This window comes from Dendropsophus ebraccatus, chromosome 7 (assembly GCF_027789765.1).
Source record: "Dendropsophus ebraccatus isolate aDenEbr1 chromosome 7, aDenEbr1.pat, whole genome shotgun sequence".
Taxonomy (NCBI): domain Eukaryota; kingdom Metazoa; phylum Chordata; class Amphibia; order Anura; family Hylidae; genus Dendropsophus; species Dendropsophus ebraccatus.
The window spans coordinates 106,585,679-106,608,787 of NC_091460.1; the positions used below are offsets into that span (position 1 = coordinate 106,585,679).

General features: G+C 39.9%; 1 protein-coding gene across 2 annotated transcripts in view; it reads right to left on the minus strand.

The window, feature by feature from the left end:
• FGF5 (fibroblast growth factor 5) overlaps positions 1-18,350 on the minus strand; it is a 62,368-nt gene extending 44,018 nt beyond the window's left edge. The window contains exons 1-4 of one of the 2 annotated variants that reach the window (XM_069976702.1): positions 18,054-18,350; positions 17,843-17,970; positions 15,648-15,905; positions 14,553-15,488 (exon numbers count right to left, since the gene is read on the minus strand). In XM_069976702.1, the coding sequence (XP_069832803.1) occupies positions 14,553-14,862 (310 nt within the window). In that variant the 5' untranslated portion in view covers positions 14,863-15,488; positions 15,648-15,905; positions 17,843-17,970; positions 18,054-18,350. Of the gene's footprint in view, positions 1-14,552; positions 15,906-17,842; positions 17,971-18,053 lie in introns of both variants that reach the window. The other variant, XM_069976699.1, reaches the window with a different exon arrangement.
• Positions 18,351-23,109: the final 4,759 nt, after the last annotated feature.

Below are 23,109 nucleotides of genomic sequence, written 5' to 3' on the forward strand. Positions count from 1 at the left end.
GTACGTAATCGCCCAAACTATTAATTTATCACATTCCTGATCTCGCACGGTAAACGGCGTATGCGCAAAAAAATCCCAAAGTGCAAAATTGGGCATTTTTGGTCGCATCAAATCCAGAAAAATTGTAATAAAAAGCAATCAAAAAGTCGCATATGCGCAATCAAGAATCAAGGTACCGATAGAAAGAACACATCATGGCGCAAAAAATAACACCTCACACAGCCCCATAGACCAAAGGATAAAAGCGCTATAAGCCTGGGAATGGAGCGATTTTAAGAAACATATATTCGGTAACAATGGTTTGAATTTTTTACAGGCCATCAGATAATATAAAAGTCATACGTTACATATCGTTGTAATCGTAATGACTTGAGGAACATATATAACATGTCAGTTTTTCCATAGGACACACAGCGTAAAAACGAACCCCCGCCCCCCCCCCCCCCCCCCCCCCCCAAAGAAAGAGAATTGTGGGTTTTTTTTTTCAATTTCACTGCACATATAATTTTTTTCTGGTTTTGCAGCATATTTTATGCAAAAATTCAGCCTGTCATAGCAAAGTACAATTAGTGGCGCAAAAAATAAGGGCTCATGCGGGTCTGTAGGTGTAAAAATGCAAGTGCCATGGCTTAAAAGCACGAGGAGGAAAAAATGAAAATGCAAAAATGAAAATTAGCCTGGTCCTGAAGGGGTTAAGAGAAAGAAAACGAATATTTCCCAAGGCCCCAGCCCATATTTCATCTGTAATATCCCGAATCCTTAGTTCTCATTTCTCTCGTGCTTTTTGACAAACACCTCCTACCTCTCCCTTACCAATAGATTATAAACATCAGACAGACATTTCCCCTGTAGGGGTGGTTGCAAATAGTCAATAATATCATATGTGTGCACCCTCCAATATCCTTCATTCTTCGTAGCTCTAAATGCATGTGCTAACTACCAATATCACAGTTTTTGTGATTTCCCAACCCCAAATCTATTATTAATCTCAGTGAACTAAAGAAGTTCCTCATTTTTAACTACTTGTCAAATATAAGTAGGATCCTGAATCTTCTCAAACTCCTCTAAGCGCATGTTAATCCATAGCAGAGAGAACTCTAAACACCCTTTAACGCCACAAATTTTTTTAAGTGAGTTCCATGTTTTTTTATATAATTTACAATGAGAAAGTATACCTAACCTCCCAAATCCCGCTTCTAAAGCCTCAAACATCCTCATAAACCTCATGATTCTGAAAAAAGACATATGTTTAACAATTAAACTTATTGTCCTGCAGAAATCATTTAGAAAGAAGGAAACAATGCTATAAAGCAGAAATCATTCTTTTTCTTCCTGACATTAAATATGTTGGTCAGAATGAATCTCTGGATCAACAACCTACCAATAATGTAGATTTAAACAAGTTTAAACTAGAGATAAGTCAATTGAACGTCACAAACCAAGATTCGTAATGAACTTTACAAAAAGTTCATAACAAACCCTGTCTAAGATGGTAGATGCACAATTTAATACACCGGTATCTAGGCCTCTTGCATACTTTTTCAATTAATTACAAGAGCCTGTGAAAGAGAGTTGGAGATTCTCCCTGTCTCACTGCAATTACAGCGGAGAAGCTTTCTTTCCTCTAGATATAACCAATGCCTCCTAAGTTTTCAAAATAAAAATGTAACTTGGCACACTAAATAACCCAAAATTCAAGTATCTATCTACTGCAAGTACCAACTATAACTGCATACAATATTCCATAAAAGTTTTACTTGCAATTCTTATTTCAAAGGTAAAACTATTAACCCCTTCAGGACCAATTTTGCAGAGATCAATAAAGGGGCCACATAGCTAATTAACACACATTAAAAGGTTATATAACTTTTAATGTGTTTTAATTAAGGAAAAAAGTAAAATTCTGGAGTTGTCCTTTAAGGACCAAGACCTAGTTTCAACTATATTTATTTAACACCATTTACATTTGGATAAATGAGAACTGTACTTTTTTTTATTGTTTTCCTTTTACCTTTCCTTTTTTTTTTTTTTTTACTTTAACTTAACTTTATTTTCACAGTTTTTTTTGTCTTACCAGGGGACTTGACTCTGCAATCTTCTCATCAAAAGAATAATACACTGCAGTACAGATCTGTACTGCAGTGTAATATACCTATCAGTGTTACATTTACAAGCATAGCAGATTAAACTCTGTCTCGGGACAGAGGCTGATTGGGTTTCATTGCCAGCAGACTGGAAACTACTGTACTGGGGTCCCTGGTTGCCATGACTACCATAGGCACCCCACAATCACTTTTCCGGGCGTTGATGGAGGACAGAGGGGACCCTATCATACTGACCACAACATCTAATGGGTTAACTGTCAGGATCAGAGCATAGCTCTGATCCTGACAGTTGGGGAGGAGGCTCAGCCAAGTGTGAGATGTGGGTCCTACTGCGGATGCATGGGCACTGCTCTTAAGCCTGTGCCATCCCATGGATATAACTTTATTCCCATTTGTGAGAACAGCCTATTAAAATGGACGTACATTTATACATGAAGGGGCTAATACACAAAGTTTCACATTTTTGGATGAAATCTAAATCATTACTATACACCAAACTATCATTTGCATTTGCACTATGAAGTTAGCACCACAATACTTACTTTAAAAATGCTTTTTTTTTAAATTATTAATGAAAATGACATAAGACACATCAGGTATGTTTGAAATGAAACACTGCAAATACCTGGACTGGCTATGGCTTTATCGTAATGTTTGATGGCATGATAAAATATGGAAATATATATCAGAAGAAAGGTCCAAATAAGTTGAATGGTTACTGTCATTTGAAATAACCTCTAATATTTCCTAGCTTGTGTTATTCCTAACAGTTTTGTTAGTATTTTTGGGGCACATTTATCATTATGAGCCCCTGGCGATATACACCCCTGATGGGCGGACAGGCGTGTGTGGCAATGCGGGAAAAAAAGCATTGGCTCCTCCTACACCTGTTATTATGGTTTATGCCTGGAAGCAGGAGTAAACCATGCAAAAATCTACACCTGCTCTGGAAAGTCCTATGTGCAGGTCCTGCCAGCTTTACTGCCATGCGCACAAGTAGTTACCAAATATCATTCTTTATAAAACACAGCAGTGGTAATCACAATAGTAATGCGTTTTTTCACCTCACAGGAACTCAAGAATAACTTTTCTTTTTCTGAAAACCAAGCACATTTCTTTAATGTTAAATATTTCCATCATGGCACAACTTAAAAACTTTGGCCTATATAAGTGAAGAACCGCCAAAAAAGTGTATAAAAGAGAGGTTCTGTAACTTTTCCTACTTGGAAAGTCAGTGAAAGTCGGTCGAAAGACCTCTGGCCTCTGCGATATATGAGCATTAGAGATGACCGAACCTCGAACTTGCTCAAGTTTTTCCGAACCCGAACGTTCGGTATTTGATTAGCTGGGGCTGCTGAAGTTGGATAAAGCTCTAAGGTTGTCTGGAAAACATGGATACAGCCAATGACTATATCTATGTTTTTCACATAGCTTTAGGGCTTTATCCAACTTCAACAGCCACCGCTAATTAAATGTCGGGTTCGGATAAACTTGAGCATGCTCGAGGTACGCTCATCTCTAATTAGCATCCTCTCACTCCTGAGGGCACATACTGTTAGAAGCCTGTAGCTTTACAAAAATCAGCCAATATGGTGTAAGATACCCCATCTGGTCCTGGGGGAATTACTGCCACTACAGGAGAAGGTGAAAGTGAGTCTTCTGACTTGGGGACTGCCACAAAATCAGAAGGTGAGATGACCTACACCACGCTACACACCACTCACCATACTCCATGAGTCTACTTTCACTTTCATACAGGGGTGGAAACACTTGGACAGAGCCACAGCTCCTTAGGGCAGAAACACAGGGACAGAGCCATAACTCCTTAGAGTCACAAACACAGGGACAAAGCCGCAGTTCCTTTGGTGGCAGAAACCCTGGGACGCAGCTCCCTATTGGTGTTTACCATGCTTTTCTGCCGCAGGTTTTGATGCATAGTGTTTTCAGCAAGTTTTCAGTGCACTGTTCCCTCAAAAGTCGATAAAGAGCTACTTTGAAATCAACTGGACAATAATGGTTTTGCTATTTTTGGGGGGAAAGGGGATTATTAAAAAATCTTTAAAAAATTATTTTTAGTACCTGTCTATCTATAGGGCTGTGTAAAGGATTTTGGTTTTTATTGTTACCACTTTGGTTAACATAGGACTTTTAAAAAATTTGACCAAAAATTAGCACTTTTGGCAGTTGAGTTTTGTTCCCCCTGACAAGGTATACCTGGTATATTTTGGTGATTACGTCTTTTATTGGCAGAGTTTTTTTTATATATTTTTAAAAACATTCTCCCCAGGGAACTTTTAGAAGCTATCATTAGTTGCAGAGTTGAGCAAACTTAGAGCACTCATCCGAACCCGAGAGTTGGCATTTGATTACGGTGGCTGCAGAAGTTGTATGCAGCCCTAAAGGCTAATTCCCACATTCCGTTCAACATGGAACCTACGAGTGGGGAAGCCCTGTAGTGGATTCTTTCCTTGCCCAGCATCATGTATTATTAACATGTTGCTGGGAGTAGGGAAAGTGTTTGAATCTTCATGGCACTTTAATGATACTGTAATGACATGGCAGCAGCTGATTTATTACAGAATGATAATTTGCTAGAAGAGCCAGCCACCACAAAATACACCAAAACTTGGCATAAATTTGCCTAAAGTACACTAACTACTAGTTGCCACAAAAATAGACTATACAGTCTAGGGCCATGCTCCTACGTTGTAAAACACCGTCCGGGTCACGGAACGGCCGGTGTCAGAGAAGATCATCTCAGCTGGTACTGGTCCGGATGATCTTCACTGCTACTGAATAGCAATTCGCCACTGCACACAATAGAGCATGTGGCCGGAGCCGCATGCTCCATGGTGTGCACTGACAGGTTTTCTGCAGCCGCTATTCTACTGCGGAAAAATCTGCACTTTTTTCCCCTGTGCGAACACACCGTTATCTTTTCATTTATACTTGCTCTCTTAAGAATCCTTTCTCGGATCTTTTCTGTCCCATTGAGAAAATATTAGAAATGTGATTGTCTTTTCTCTATTATTCATGCTTTATGTATATAAAAGGTATGAATCAGCACTTAGTATTAAGTGAGCTTTGGACAATTCTTGAACTGTGAAATGAAGATATATGGTTTCATTGAAGAAATACTTTCATTTTTATTCCTGCTGTCTTTCCATTGAGAACATTATGTTCTAGGCAGGTGACAGCATTATTCTATACAGTCAAATTCTTAAGCTGAACAAAGAACACAGATAATATGTCTGAATTTAATGGAGGCAATAAAATGAATAAAGACAGTGTCTTTTTTGAAGCTCTTGGGAGACCTTGATAGATTCATATGACCAGAAGCACTCCATAAAATCTGCTACTAATAAATCTAATGTTAAAATTATACTGCTTATGTAATGGGCAACAGGTGTAGACTGGCTGTACCACCAAACTGGCTTGACTTTGGACCACACCCTGGAGTGGGATTTAAGTAGTCTCAAAGCCTTCACTAGAGATGAGCCAACTTCTCTGACGTGGACACTCTGCATTTCATTCCCTGCATCTGGAGAAGTTAGTTGCAATCTTTGGGAGTCCTGGAAAACATGGATACAGCCATAGGCTATATCCCTGTTTTTCTGGCAGGCCTAGGAGGGCAATTAACTTTTCCAGAGTTGAGTGTTGAGGGTGAGAGTTTGGGTAAAAGAAGTTGCTGCACCCAAACTTAAACTTGTAGTACCCTCATCTCTAGTCTCCACTGTTTATCTCATTCCAAGATGAGGGGGCCAGACGTTTGGTACTAAAGGCTATCAGGTTGCTCCACAAGAGTGGTCCCAGTGTGGGTAACAGTACAGCAGAACAGATAGAACCAGTGTGTAACACTTAGGGTTCAGGCAAGTAAGCTTAGTATGTGAGGAATGCTGCACAGGTTCAGAGTCAATAATCTTGGTCAGCAACAGAAAACAGAACGTTTGCTAATAGACACTAGAAACCGCACCGACCCTCAGGCACTATAAAGAAGGTCCAATAAATCAAACGGATACCAGAAATTGCCAAAATAGCTGTTTTTACTTTTGCATACACAAATGGTACAAACTTTTCACCACCAGTGCATGTTCAGACGATACGTTACAGTCAAAAAATTTGTACCATTTGCGTTTGGAAAAGTAAAAACAGCTATTTTGGCAATTTCTGGTATCCGTTTGATTTATTGGACTGCTGTAGGGATTGACAAGCTCCCTTTATACCAGAGCAAGGATCTGCACAAGGCAGTTTCCTATGTGTATAATAGAGACTAATCGAGAACCTTATCTGCTGATATCTCCCTATAGCACATGGGGCTCTGAGGATGAAGGTAAGTTTCTTACCTTCATCCTTGGTGCAATTTCTATGCTATTAGGAGTTTAATCCTTTAGCTAATTAGGCAGGAGGACAGGAATACTCCCCCCAGTGCAGCAATCTACCTCCGGCCATCACACTCTACTAAAGAACATCAGCGGAGGCTGGCCAGGGGGCGGTGCAACTGGGAGCAGGCCAGATCGGTGCACTGGGGGTAGTAGTCCCATTCCCAGTGCACCAAAAGATTGTCTAATTAGGACAATGATTAAACTCCTATTAGAGTTAAAACAGCGCTGAGAATGACAGTAAGAAACTTGATAATTATTTATGGTCGCCAATATAAAATAATTTATACCTCATAATTTCACTTAAAAAGATGTTGTGGGAACATAGCCAAATTCATATAAATGGATGTTAAGCTTTTTTTTTTTGCAAATAGGAGCACTGAGAGATTATAGCTGACTACATGTAGATGACACTAAAGACAATTTGTAGGCTTTATTTACCCATTTGCTCAGGCAAAGTTTAAGTCTTCTAAGGAGTCTTTTTCAAGCGTGAGGCTTTGGTCACACACAGTATTGGAGTCTTGTTTTTAGCAGTTTTTTTGTTCAGGCCAACTGTTTGTTTTTGGCTGTTTGATGGTCAGATTTTGGATAGTCCATCATTTCGTGGACAAATAACGGTCGTTATTTTTGTAAGAATGGCAGTTATTTGGGCACAAAATGACATCCATAAAAAAAAACATCAAAAGGAAAAAAAAAAAGATGTTTGCCTTATGCTGTTTTTTTCAGCCATGTTTTGCTTTTAGTCATTTTTTTCAGCCATTTACATCTCAAATGAGGCTCTTGGGTGCAGTAGCGGATTATAATAGGTCCGTTTTGGGCGGTAGCCCGGGGCCCTGAGCTCCTGGGGGGCCCATGGCACAAATTAGGACATCATGACATTATTTAGCCTGTACTATGAACACCATGCTAGTCCTGCCATAGTTACAGTTGGGTGGGGGGCCCCGGCCTGGTGAACAGCCCGGGGCCTATGGTAAAGTTAATCCGCCCCTGCTTGGGTGAGTATATGGGTGAGTAAAGCCTAGATGTTTTCTTTGGACATGTTTGAAGTGCTGCTTCCTACTATTACTATGTACTGTACATGGCTCGCCTCTTGTTTCGGGATTGTGAGACTGAGCCCCTAGGAGCTTTCCTACGCAGTTCTGTTCTTTGACTGACTCATACAAGTATACAGAGCAACCTGTCAGTCACCATAGACAGCGGTACATACAGCTGACTCATGTGAGCCTGCTATATTCTTTCAGCGCTTCTACTGGCTACTAGGAATATGGACTTTTAGCTATAATATGATACCCTTACATAGGCCAGAAGGTTAATTTGACAGATCTGCTTTAACAAAAAGTTATTGAACAGCTGCAGTGCCCAGTATCATAAAAAGTGCACACCTCAGAGGCAAAAATCTAATAAATAATCACTGTTACTGCCCCTTTATATATGAGTTTGCAATATGGGTCATTAGAGATGAGGGCAACTCAGGCATGCTCATTCGATCATTCAGCATTTTAATACCGTTGGCTGAAGAAGTTGGATGGAGTCCTAGGGAGTCTGGGAGAACAGCCATAGGTTGGTTTGCTCATCACTAGTCATTAACTTTTAGAATTTGTTCTGTTTTTTTATTTGTTTCATACTGTATCCATTGTTTCTTGTATTTCATAAATTGTCAGTTTTTATTTAATTCTGTTCTTTGTTAACTTATGATGCTGAAATACGGATGTAATAAAAAAAAAAATAACACATACACACATGGCTGAAGAAGCTGGATGCAGTCCTAAAGAGTTCGGGAAAACATGTATTTTTAACCTAATTCTATTAAGTTCCATAGGCCCATGCGGATCTTCAAAAAAGTAAATGTGAATAAAATCATTTAAATTTCAACATTTTTTGCTAAGAAGATAAATGTGTAATCTATTTATCTCTCTATAAGGGTAAGTTCACACCAGTGTTTGTCCTATTCTTGAGCAGATGCATCCATATTTAGGCTATGTTCACACTGCGTATGATTCCGTCTGTAGTGCGAACCGCGAATATGCGCATTTAGTTTTGAGGTTGATGCATTCGCTTGAAAGTATACGATATACGCCCGCACAGTGCACACTACGTATGAGCTTACGGCCAGATCGTATACGGTGCCATGAAAATTGATCAAGACCATTGTTTGAGGACGGAAATGTTGAAACTCACAGCTGTGGATTTCCATGCGGTTCCTTATGAAGTACTTATTTCAGCCAAATTGAACTTGATTTTTTGATCCAAAAGGTTCTGTGTGGTTTACGGGGCTGGGCGAAGATTTCCAAGTAAATGACCTGCCTCAGATCGCTTCGAAACAAGCTAGGGAAGCATAACTGTACTACGGGCGTATGTTCACGGTTCGTACGCATCCGGCCGCATGTCTATTTTTCCCACGCCCGTAGTTTCAGCCGCACATGTACGGCGGCGTACGATCTACGGACGGAATCATACGCAGTGTGAACATAGCCTTAATGTAGAAATAAGCACATACTGATGAGCAAACTAATTGCAATATTATCAGGTTTTTTAAATGGTCCGTCTAATTTTGGCTTTAGAAAACTTTTGTCTATCCATTTTTTTCAGTCGGTTTAAATTTATATTCCTTCCTGGCTTTTCACTTCTTCTGCGCATGGTCAGTAAAAAAAAACACATCATGATGGATACCTTTCAAATGGACGTGAAAGGAAATACCTTCTTTGGATCTGTCATCATTGACTATAATGTAAAAAAATGGATGTACACTTTCCGTTCCTGTTTTTGAGACTAACAAAAAATTTGCTCATGAACTAATTTTATGTCTGTCCAAAAAAACGGAACACTGAAGGATTTGCTGAAAACAGAGCAAAACTGATGCAAATGGAGCACAAAAAAGCCATTGAAATTAATGGGGAGTATGACAGATCCACTAAGTTCTGTTTTTCTATTATCAAAATAGAAAAGAGGAATTGTGGCAGAGGGTAAAACGCTAGTGTGAACCTAGCCTTAGAGTATAAAAAAAATATATTTATTTATTTATTTTTTATTATTATAATAATTTATTATTTGACTAAAACTGCTATGTATTTGTGTTAGTAGTTACATTGCCTGTTCCATGTAACTACTTCATTATTATGGTGTAATGAACATGATCGATGTAATAACTAGAGGGAGTTCAGATCCATCACCCGAGAGACACTTTTTTATAATTTGCTGTTTACTCTTCCTAAAGAATCCAGAAGTGAAGAGCTGTGGAAAAGAAACAGCTAACCTTGGGAATGGGTATAGTGCGTGCTGACAATCCAGAGTGAAGGCCAAGTTGAGCTATTAGCTGAGTGCACACTATATTAAATGCTCATCCCTCGCCAAAAGGCACCATGGGAACTTGTTTAATTATTGTTTATTATACAAAACACAAATAAGACCATGCAGGACAGATGCACAGATCCTCCGCTTGTCTATTATGTGTTTTAACAATCAACATTTATACACAGATACTGCTGGCTTCCTGCAAGTCTCTCCTAGAGAATCTATCAGGAGTCAAGGGTTGGCAAGTTGCAGACAATAAAAGTAAGATGACTTCAACATGTGTCTTTCATTCCTACTATCAGGCCGTAATGACTTCATAATTTTACTATTATTGTCAAAGGAAACACTAGATATTTTACATTTGCTATTTGGAATACCATAAAGTAACTAAAATACATAAAGTTCAAGCATTAATTATGATATTCACATCGTTTTTTAAAATTATCTGTAAATATTCCGGTGGAGCACTTCCATGTCTCGAAAATTGCCTAGGACTCGAATAGGAGACCACAAGAAGGCTCTGTTCACACTAGCATCATTGCTTCTGCTTATAATGGAGGCATAACAGCTATAAAGGATTTTATTATACAGACCCTGAAAAACTGTGTTCCCTTCTGATGGGGTCTATCAAGTTTAATTGGGGTTTTCGCACTTTTAACAGTAAGAATAGCGCTGTAGCATCAGCTATTCCTGTAATTAAGATATATCCTAAGAGAATGTCTACCCATCATCCATATCCTTCCCATCATCCATCCCCTTCTTGGTTGAACTTGATAGACGTGTTTTTTTTGTTGTTTTTTTTTTACCTTGCTAACTATGTAATAGGGAAATTGGCAATGTTACCATGTCTTCTAGTAGCACAAGATTAGTGTCTGGCCATCGCTGTGTCTGCTGACTTCCCATTTGTTAAGGCTGGACACCGGGGTTATCATGCTCTAATTCTGTACTGTCGCCCTACACTATGTTTACTTCCTCTCCCTGTGTGTTCTTGCTGGAATATAGATTTCTCTCCCCAGACAAAGCCTACCGTGTGGCCCCGTCTCTGTGCAGTATATGTAATTTTGTGAAATGCACCTGTTACGCAGAGGTCCTAAATTCCCAGCATTGTTTCACTGACATAAACACAAGTCCCCATGTTTCAGAGTCCTGTCAAACATGTCAGTCACTACTTATATCCAAAATAATGCTGTCCCTATCTACTGTCAATAGCGAAAGTTTTTACTAGTCAAATAAGGCCATAGCGTATCTGAAAGTAACAATAATATTAATAACAATTAAACATAAAGTAAAGCATCAAAAAGATCTTCCCATTACCAGTGTATATATGTTAACGTTTGTGAAAAAGCTCAGACCTCATAAATCTACTCTTTTTGCATAGTTCTAGAGATGCTGGATATAAAAAGTAGGGATTATTTTTCTAGACATTATTCTCATTGAACGCTACAATCTCTCAGCTTAACGCTGAGAAATAGATGCTTGCAGGCAACAATAGACAGCATTCAGGGGTACTAGGTTTCCCCAAAAGAAGAAACAACATAAACAAGCAAATTAAAATCATTTTGGAGACGTGTTTTACCACTTTTCAAATCAGTTTTCAAAATCAATGAAAATAGCATTTACTGTCAAATATGCATCGTATTTACCATGTTCTTTGTCTGCAATTGGGTCAGTGGGACAATAACGCGTCTTAAACTTTTATAAAGATTTACATAGGTAATATGGTTGAAAAGAGTCTATCAAGTTCAACAAAATATTATATATGTTTCATATGCTATTATATGTAACAGAATATTCTTCAGTTTGTGTCAGGGTGTTCTTCACAGGTTACAAGAAGCAGGACATGTGTTACTTTCTAAACTTCTAACAAACTGGCTTTTGACTACTAGTAGCAGATGCACTCGGACAGTCGTTTCTCCCATAGAAATAAATAGGATCTGATGAATGATCCACCAGAAAAAAAAACTAAAAACAAAAACATACTGCTAAAACATGTCAGTGTGTATGGCGCCCAAAAGAAAGGCATCTTATTCCAGTGTGCAACTCTGGACACATATCCTTTGCATGTATGAGAGAGATTCCTATGTTGTGCTATCTGGTAACATCTAACAGTCAATATAGCAATGTCATCTAAAACTCACAGTTAATAGTTCTGCCACAGCTTTACGGTAAAATATTGAAGGTCATGAGCTCGCTTTTCAAACAAGGTCATGTTTAATGTCAAAGTAATGTGCGATCTTCTATTCAGGTTTGACTGATGCTCATTTATCTTCCTCTGTATCATGAATCTCTTTTGGTATGTTAGAAATATAAACCATAGGGTAGACGCATAATGTTTTATTATATTATTTACTCTATCTATCTATCTATCTATCTATCTATCTATCTATCTATCTATCTATCTATCCATCTATCTAATTTATTATATCTTCTATCTATCTATCTATCTATCTAATTTATTCTATCTATTTATTATCTATTTATCTATCTATCTATCTATCTATCTGAATGATGCGTTTACACAGAAAGATTTATCTGACAGATTTTTTAAAACAAAGCCAGGAACAGACTATAAACAGAGATCAGGTCATAAAGGAAAGACTGAGATTTCTCCTCTTTTCAAATCCATTCCTGGCTTTGGCTTTACTAATCATTGATTTTATCTATCTATCTGTCTGTCTGTCTGTCTATCTATCTATCTATCTATCTATTTATCTATCGCTTAAGCATAGGTCTGTGTGGTTTCAATACTACAATATTGCTGACTGTAAAATTTTGCTACATAACTGGATTTCTAGCTTCTGTACTTTTTTACTACTTTTCTTCGCTTTGCTTTTTAAAAACTTTTTTAACCTTTTATATCAACATGAAAACATCAGTGAAGAATAAGATACACTTATATTCTATGTCATTTCTTTCCAAAGCACAGGCTTTGAGTAGAGCAATATTTCCTGAATACAGATTTATCCATTACACTACCTTCTTTAAACGCCTAGATTAAAATACTTCTAGTTCTTCAGTAAAACTCATTTTAGATTGTCCTGACAACTGGATAATTCCTTTTTATTTGGACTGAATAAAACATAAGTTTCAAAAGGCTTATAATCCATTCCAAAAAAAAAAAAAAAATCCTTCATTTCAAGTCTCACAAGGTGGAATCCATCATGCTGAGCTACTTACTGAAGTGTGGACAGATTATATGGGCTCTGATAAAGTCTCTAGTGCTGATGTAAAATAATAATTGATATACGGCATATTTAGCTGACTTAGGTAAACCTCAAAAGGCATTACATTTAGGAAGGTTACACTTTATGGATCCTATTTTATACACAGGCTGATAGAGTAGGAAGAAGGAGAAGAGAAATAGAGAAGGAGAGACAGGACCTGTGTGTATACTATACATAGGTATTATGATGGCTCAGGTCAGTCTCTTAAGAACCTCACAAGTGCAATGAAGGATATAATGTGCATTGTCTGCTGTGTTAGATGATTATGTTTGTAAGGAAACCGGCTTTTAATAATTAATAAGAGGCTTTTAAACTTTATGTCTACTATATTCTACACAGGGAGATCTTATACTACCGTATATATTATACCTACTATATTCTACACAGGGAGATCTTATACTACCGTATATATTATACCTACTATATTCTAGAAAGGGAGATCTTATACTACCATATATATTATACCTACTATATTCTACACAGGGAGATCTTATACTACCGTATATACTATACCTACTATATTCTACACAGGGAGATCTTATACTACCATATATATTATACCTACTATATTCTACACATGGAGATCTTATACTACCGTATATATTATACCTACTATATTGTACACAGGGAGATCTTATACTACCGTATATATTATACCTACTATATTGTACACATGGAGATCTTATACTACCGTATATATTATACCTATTATATTGTACACAGGGAGATCTTATACTACCGTATATATTATACCTACTATATTCTACACATGGAGATCTTATACTACCGTATATATTATACCTACTATATTGTACACAGGGAGATCTTATACTACCGTATATATTATACCTACTATATTCTACACATGGAGATCTTATACTATATATTATGTCTACTATATTCTATACAAGGAGGAACACTTCATGCTTATATTTATTCTTCACTTAAAAGTTTTTGATTCTTAGAAATAATACTATTATTATTATCAATACTAATAATAATGATGATAATAATAATAATAATAATAATAATAATAATAATAATAATAATAATAATAAATATTATCTAGTTATATTAATACATAGTATTGATTGAGAAACATGTATCATACGGAAACCATATCAAAATTACTCCTGCTCATATAATTTTAACAATGTTCACTCTCTGTTACCTATTAAGACATTCAACCTCTTAACCATTTTGTATTGAATGATATATACTGTGCAATGTTATATGCTTGGATTCATTCTATTGAGCAGTAGTGTGTGTGTGTTCAGGGTACAAAGCAAGAGAAACAGAGTTCATTTTCTATAAATGATATACAATAGTCACTAGTTCCATACATATATCTACCATACTGTTTACCTGTTTAAGTTGCATGTAATATAGTATTAGTATATTCCAGTATAAGGAAAGGTGGCACTGCCAGAGAGGCAGGACGGATAAACAGAGCAGCATGGTTCAGTGCTTGTTACTTGTGCTGGAGGAAAGCACATCTGTGCTAACATTTCGCTTCTACATGATAGGAAATATAATGAATAAAACCAACTTACTTAAATGATTCGCCTCATGTGAACCGTTGACTTTGCCATCCGGGTGGATCTGGAGGTGGAATCCAATGCCCACTCTGCAGTACAAGCTGCCAGTCCTGCGCCCGGCTGTGCTCCACTGGGACCCACTGATCTCTGATCCCAAGGATGGTAAAGAAGCAGAGGAGGCTATGGCACTTGTTATATGATTATTGGAGCCTTTCAGGAGCTGTACCTTGGCTTTTTTCTGCTTGGAAGCTGCAGACACTGCTGTCCAGAGGTGGGATGTGGAGAGGAAGAATAATGTGACAAAACACAGTGAAGGCAATCTCATTCTTTCAATAGGAAATATCCCAAGTGCATTTTGCTGCCCCAGTGGCTTCTGCAGCAGCTGCCAATGTGTCAGTCAGTGGCTGTAGCCTGGTGTTTGCGTGTATGGGAGATGGTAGGCATGGCTCACTGCTAACCTGAGCACTGGCACTGCTAGAGATATTTATAACACTGGTGATCTCACAGCAAGGATGCCTGCCTGCAGCACACACCAGATCAGGAAGGCAATGCTGCTCTCATGCTCTCTAGGTAGAGGTCTCCTAAGAAGGAAAAAGTCTCCTTCAAGTTGGATCTGTTAGCAGTACTATGGTGGGTACAGTGCCACCCCTGGGGGATTGGAGAAAGTCCATAGATCACATGTGTGGGGGATCCCAGCTGGACACAGATGTCTTCCATCTCACCAGAATGAAAATGCAGGCGAATCCAAAATCCACAGCAGAAGTGGTGGTTTCCTGCAGGATCCCAGGGGAGGGCGCTGCTCTCCATTGTGCATTACCATACCTTTAGTGATCAATGGGGGCGAGCCAATATCCAAACGTTCTATTAAGTGCCCCGAAGAGGCTTCATATACTGTTCATGCCGTCCTTATTTGTTATCTGATATTTCACAGAACTGTCCGTCATCTTTTAGCTTTTAGGAACAACAAACATTTATAATATTATTTTCCCTTGTATTATGCAGGTTATGTAGCAGCTGATATTATTGCCACTTCTGCATATATATATATATATATATATATATATATATATATACTGTATATGTGTACTATAGGCTGCTCATACAGTATACCTGCATATCACTGTGTCTGTGTCACCATTCATCGTCCACTCATCTGTGTAGAAACATCCCAGGTCTCTGATCATCCTTGTAATGTGCAGAACAAATGAGGTGCAGCCTTTTCTCGGAGCAGATTGTGAGCCATGTGAAGGACCACGATGAATGATTGATGACAAATCACACTGGACTCATCCTTAAGAAACCTGAGAGTAAAGAATCCTCTTCTCTCCAAAAAAAATCAATCTGTCATTTAGCACCAAAAGAAGAATTCTTTCAATGAAAAAAAAAAAAAAAAAAGTTAGTCATGGATTTTATTTCAAATGTATTATACTGTATATACTTGACAAAACAATCTATTTGTATAAAAAACATAAAAGTAAGAAAATATCTAATTCTTAGTATAATAAGCTACATCCATTCTTGTGATCACAGAAATGTTCCTTAAAGGGCTATTCCCTAAAAACATATCTTTTCACAGGACTTTCTACATCTTTAAAATATTTATTTAATGACTTTACTTTTATGGTTGTTCAAGCAATTGCTTGGAGGAGTGTTCCCTCTAAAAAATATTGCTTAAATGGATATTCCTGGAAACATAATTTGTTTATTAGATCTCAACACTGCAAAATATATTAAATTGCATTATTTAAGTAATGTAATGTTTAAGTGGGAATATTACTTAAAAGGATATTCCATAAAAATATATTTTTTAATATATCAGTGTAAATCTTTCAATTATTTTGTCAATTACTTTATTCTTGCCACTGATCAAGCAGTTTGCAGAACTATTGTTTAAAAAAAAGTATTCTCTCAAAAAATATGGTGTATTCTGTAAAGGGGAAAAAATTTCTTTCAAATCAACTGGTGTCAAAAAATGTTATATAGTTATAGTTATATATTTGTAGAAATTACTTCTATCTAAAAAAATATCAAGTCTTCCTGTACTTCTCAGGTGCTGTATTCTTTCCAGTCTGACACAGTGCTCTCTGCTGCCACCTCTGCCCATGACAGGAACTGTCCAGAACAGGAGAGGTTTTCTATGGTGATTTGCTACTGCTCTAGACCAGTGCTTCTCAATTCCAGTTCTCAGGCCTCACCAACAGGTCATGTTTTGAGGATTTCCTTAGTATTTCACAGGTGATATAATTATACTGCATCAAGTGCATCAGGTATTCAGTGCATCAGGTTTTCTTTGTATGGGAAATCCTCAAAACATGACCTGTTGGTGAGGCCTGAGGACTGGATTTGAGAAGCACTGCTCTAGGCAGTTCCTGACATGGACAAAGGTGGCAGCAGAGAGCACTTTGTCAGACTGGAAAGAATACACCACTTCCTTCAGGACATACAGCAGCTGATAAGTACTGGAAGACTGGAGATTTGAAATAAAAGTAAATTATAAATGTATATAACTTTACACTAGCTGATTAGATTTTTTTCTGCCCCTTATATACTAATATGCTGAGAAAACAGCCTAGTATAAATAGGTCATGAAAGAAAGCCTAACCGCAACAGTATCAGCCTTTACAAAAACTTCCAACTCTGCATTTTTTAAATCAGACTGAAATATCTCATTTACACGAAACGATTATCATGCGAATCCGCACGATAACGATCGAATTCGAACGATAATCGTACGTGTAAACGCAGCGAACGATCAAACGACAAGCGAGAAATCGTTAATTTTGATCAACTTCTCAAATCGTCATTTTTCAACAACTTCTCAAACCATCGTTGATTGTTTGCAAAAAATTCGCAGATTGTTCCGTGTGAACAGTCGTTCTCCGATTTAACCAATGTGTGAGATAGGCTTAAGCGATCGCAAAACGAATTTTCCGTACGATATATCGTACCGTCTAAACGCTGATCGTTATGAAAAACACATTGTTACTTCGACATCGTTAATCGTACGATCGGTCAAATTATCGTTTTGTGTAAATGTAGCATTAGACAGGGCTCTTGACATACTACCTAAATAGTAGTATCATTATATTAGGGATGCAGCATATGGCAGTTATTGTAATGATGCTGGTGGGTTGCTAAACCAAGCTTCACCAATAGCAATCACTTTTCTGGGGACCTATTATTTGCTCTTTATACTCAGCTGCGTCAGTACTTACAATAGGGACAAATAGGAAGACTCATCAGATATCACATAAGAAATAAATACAAGCTTGCATCAAAGTCAGGAATAATGAGTAACTACTTACCAGGAATATTGCAGCAGATAGGAGTCCTTGCAGGATGAATGAACCACTACTCACTGAGGATGATTGCAATGAATAGGAATTGTAGTACTTGCAAGATGACAAACTCCATATACTGACTCCAAACAAAACTAGACAGAGAGCACAGACACACTTGAAGCAAACCTTATGTTACAGCCCAGATAGAATGCCAGTTTGAGAAAATGGTACTTACAGGTAGGCTGGGCCTTGTGGTGCCACAGGAACAGGAAGTCCCATCCAAGGGCTTCAGAGATTCCAATGTTTCTTTCTCCACCCTCTCACCTCCACACACTGCACTACACTCCAAATCTGACTGCCTCCCTAAGCCATTGATCAACCACTTCTAACCTTCCAGGGCCTTCCATCCCACTGTCTAGCTGGTTCTTTTATTCACTTGTTCTGATTATGATACAAAATGGCCACTAAGTGGCAGCCATATTGATAGTGCATAAATCCTCAATAAAGAGGTTATGCAGTGCTACAAAAACATGATCACTTTCCCCCTATTGTTATCTCCAGTTTGGACAGCGTTTTGAAACTCATTTCCATAGAAGCAAATGGAGCTTAATTGCAAACCGCACCTGAACTGGAGACAAGAGAGGGGGGAAAAGTGGCCTTGTTTTTGTAGTGCTGGATAACCCCTTTAATGTAAATGGGAGTTAGACTGCAAAAGTGTAAACCTAGCAAAGGGCAAAGGTTACTAGGTGACTAGGATTTAGAAGAGAGCCATTCCACCACCAAAAAGCAAAGTGCCATGCCATTTTTTCCCCTCTTGTATTCCTCCCTGCATGGGTCCTCAAGTAAGGTTAGGATGGGTGGGGGTGTTTGGGGGGATGGGTATGGGATAGGGTAATATCTGGGATAACTTAACAATGGGTTCCAAGATGGAGGGCTTCTTTCCCAAAAGAATAGTAAATTAGTGATTGGTATCTGAGCTACATTGTAAACATATTTATGTAATCCCCCCCCCCCCCCCCCCCCCGGTGTGCGCAGTAAGCCCCATGTTGTTCCTTTCACTCTGCTGGAATATAACATACATATATATATTTTTTTTTTAAGGAAGTTTAGATAAACGATTGTTCAGATGAGCAATTCGCTTATCTCTACTGGCAGCACTAGTGTGGTGTTCACAATATGGGATACATAATGTCATATTTACTGTGTACCTGGAATGTTTTTATGAGGAATGATTATCAGGCAGAGCTCTGGGCTCAATCAGCATTTTTTAAAGTACTTCCATTTTTTCCCATTTAAAATTTAGTCCCTAAGTACCTTAACGGAGGCGCCGTTGTCTCCGCTCCCTGCTGTCTGTACCTGAGGAGGCATCGTTGTCTCCGCTCCCTGCTGTCTGTACCTGAGGAGGCGTCGTTGTCTCCGCTCCCTGCTGTCTGTACCTGAGGAGGTGCAGTTGTCTCCGCTCCCTGCTGTCTGTACCTGAGGAGGCGTCGTTGTCTCTGCTCCCTGCTGTCTGTACCTGAGGAGGCACTGTTGTCTCTGCTTCCTGCTGTCTGTACCTGTGAATTAGGAGGTCAAGCTTCCTGATCTATCTCCAGTGTGACACCCAGTGTAATGTGGTTCTATGGTGCGTCTCCTAATGCACCGGTACGCTCAGCAGTAGAGTTGATCGAACCTCAGTAAATCCTAGGCTTGATCGAACTCAAACATTGACGAACCTTGCTGATGCCTTACCAGTCCGTGGGGAAAGAGGAGAGTGCCCGGATACAGCCTGGCATTCCAGGATTCAGCCTATTACCTAGGCTAAATCCCAGAATTCCAGGCGGTACTCGGGCACTCTCCTCCTTCCCCACTCTCTCCTCCTCCTCCTCCTCCTTCCCCACTCTCTCCTCCTTCCCCACGGACCAGGCAGGCATTAGCAATTTAATGCGGTTTGTGAATGTTCGAGTTTGATAGAACCTAGGATTTCCCGAGGTTCTATCAACTCCACTCAGCAGCGGAGACAATAGCAGCAATAACACCTCCAGTAAGGTACTCCATCACCAAATTCAAAATAGAAATAATTTAGAAAAATGACTCTTGTATCATGGTCGCTGTGTATACAGATACAGGTGCTTTATAGATTGGCGTAGGAAACCTTGGCTCTCCAGCTGTTGCAAAACTACAACTCCCATCATACATGGACAGTCAAAGCTAAAACTTTGGCTGTCCAGACATGATGGAAGTTGTAGTTCTGCAACAACTGGAGAGCCAGGGTTCCCTACCTCTGAAAATAGTAGGTAAGGTAAGGTTTCTATAAATGTGATATATATATATATATTTTGAGAGGGCAGTCATTAAGGGGTTAAGTATCTAATAATGTACAACCAGACCAGACCCCTAAATAGACACTGGACACTCTCTTGTGTGTCTCCCCCCATCCCAGACTGGTGTCACCCTGTACCCCCCTGCCCCCCCCCCCCCCACTCCAGACTGTGCACCCCTGATTGTCCTTCCCTTCACACACACCTGTATTTTCTTTCCTTCTCCTTCATAGTGCAGTGCAGTACAGGACCTGCGGTGACATCATAGTCACATGTCAAGGTCCTTCGCCATCTACACAGTAACTGTACTGTACTGTCTCCTGGCTGCTGTTTAGCCCTGATTTGCGCAAAATCATGGTAAAAACGCAGCGATTTATAGTTAAACAGCAGCCAGGAGACAGTACAGTATGGGAAATACCTCTGCGGATCAAGTTAAAATTGTCTCCTGTCTCCCCACAATGACAGAGAGCAGAAGGCTTCCAGGCTGCCTCATCCACTGTGATGCCTCTCTCTCTGCTCCCTGTGATGCCCCCCCCCCCTGTCTCTGCGCGCGGGGCAGCTGCCCCCCCTCCCTACAGCCCTGATTATCCCTGTTGATATTCAGTTGATACAATAGTCTTATACCATACCTCCCAACTTTTGCTGGGAGGAAAGAGGGACAGTCACGGCAATGTGCCACGCCCCATAGCCATGCCCCCATAGCCACACCCCTATAGCCACACACCCATATCTACATCACCTATTACCATTATATAGGAAACAAATAATATCACAAGATCTTTACCGTGTAGTGACTTATCCTCCCCCCTTATACCATTACTACATACCATCCACTATACACAGAGCAGTACTCTCCCTCAGCGGTCACCATATAGCAGTAGATTAGGCTGTACACAGGTTCTGCAGACCTTATAGGTGATTGTATTGCAGTTATTCAGCGACTCACAGGAGACGTCTTCTCTTGTTGATCACTTTTGTGTTTCTTCGCCATCATGCACGGTCATCTTGAAAACCTCTCCGGCCATCTGCGAGACAAACATTTTAGGCTCCTGTCTCCAGTATCATCCTCATCTGCTTCACAGTAACTCTCTGTGCCCCATATGGTACAGACCCCTCTGTGCCTCCATATCCCACTGTAGTAACCCCCATATCCCTATAGAACATACTGTAGTAACCCCCATCTCCCTATAGGACACATTGTAGTAACCCCCCTCCCCCTAGTTAATCTCACTTTAGTAACCCCCATCTCCCCATAGAACATACTGTAGTAACCCCCATCTCCCCATAGAACACACTGTAGTAACCCCCCTATAGTACTGTAGGTCCCACTGTAGTACCCCCCACCCCTACCTCCTATAGTACTGTAGGTCCCACTGTAGTACCCCCACCCCCTATAGTACTGTAGGTCCCACTGTAGTACCCCCCACCCCCTATAGTACTGTAGATCCCACTGTAGTACCCCCCACCCCCTATAGTACTGTAGGTCCCACTGTAGTACCCCCCTCTCCTCCAGACAGATCCATCCCTGACAGAAAATAATAAAGATATATACTCACCTAGTCAGGGATCAGTCACAGAGCTTCTCCCGCTGCTGCTGAGGTCACAGGTCAGGGACAGAGCAGGAGAGAGCAGACAGCCCAACACACAGCTCAGCCCCTGCCCCCACAGCTCAAAGCTCCAGCCCCGCGGTATCTGCTTCATCTTCTCTCCGGCTGTCCCTGACCTCTGACGTCATCGGCAGCAGCGTGTAGGGGACAGACAGGAGAGAGGAGACAGAGTGCAGGTACCGTGCGGGGCTGGAGCTGAGAGCTTCCGGGGCAGCAGCTGAGCTGTATGTGAGGCCAGCTGCTCCAGAAGCTCCCTGCATGTGAAAACAGCGTCCCTGAAGCCATCTGACACTGTCAGCAGCTGCAGAAGCCGCTCACACTGTCAGATGGCTTCAGTAAGGCCATGAGGGGGGCGGCGGGACACAGGGGGGGGGGGGGCGTTCCGGGACCGCGGGACATCACCCCAAAATCAGGACCGTCCCGCGGAATCCATGACGGTTGAGAGGTATGCTTATACTAAGGGTATACTATGTTGCCGTATTCCATGCAGGTACACAGTGTGTGGCAGAATTATATTTAGGGGTACAGTGTGTTGCTATAATTTGAGCTAGTATGGGGACTGAGGATCCAAAGGCACAGGGTAGAAAACTGCATAACTGCAGAGCTTCTTTTATTGAAAGAAAACAAGCACGGTGTCTGGAAAGGGCCATGCTAGATACAACTCCCTCTCAAGCCCTGGATTTAAGGAGAGTAAACTATTGTGAATGTGACAGAAAGAATAAAAACTAAAAGATTTTAGGCCCTGCACAAACAGCTGTATTCTAAGAGCGGTCAGCTCTTAGAGTATCTTATGTACTGTGACTAAAAATATGTGACTGCAGCCTGTGAAATGGACTGTACAACTTTAATATTGTGACTGCAGCCTATGAGAAAGACCCTGCATCTCTAATAATGTGACTGAAGACTGTGAGGCAGACCCTGTACCTTTAATATTGTGACTGCAGCCTGTGAGACAGACCTTACACTTCTAATATTGTGACTGCAGCCTATGGGACAGACCATGCACTTCTCATAATGTCACTGCAGCCTGTAAGGCATACCCTGCATCTCTAATAATGTGATTGCAGTCTGTGAGTCAGACCCTGCATCTCTAATAATGTGATTGCAGTCTGTGAGTCAGACCCTGCATCTCTAATAATGTTACTGAAGTCTGTGAGACAGGCCACACACCTCCAATAATGTGACTGGAGCCTGTGAGACAGACCTTGTATTTTTAATAATGTGACTGCAGCCCGTGAGACAGACCACACTTCTGTAATTATGTGAGTACAGGCTGCCTCATTGTGCCATAGCCTGTCTATGAGAGTACTCACACGCCTCCACTCTAGCTGCTCTCCGCGCAAAGAACTTTCCGCTGCGAAATTTAACCACTTTTACTCACTGT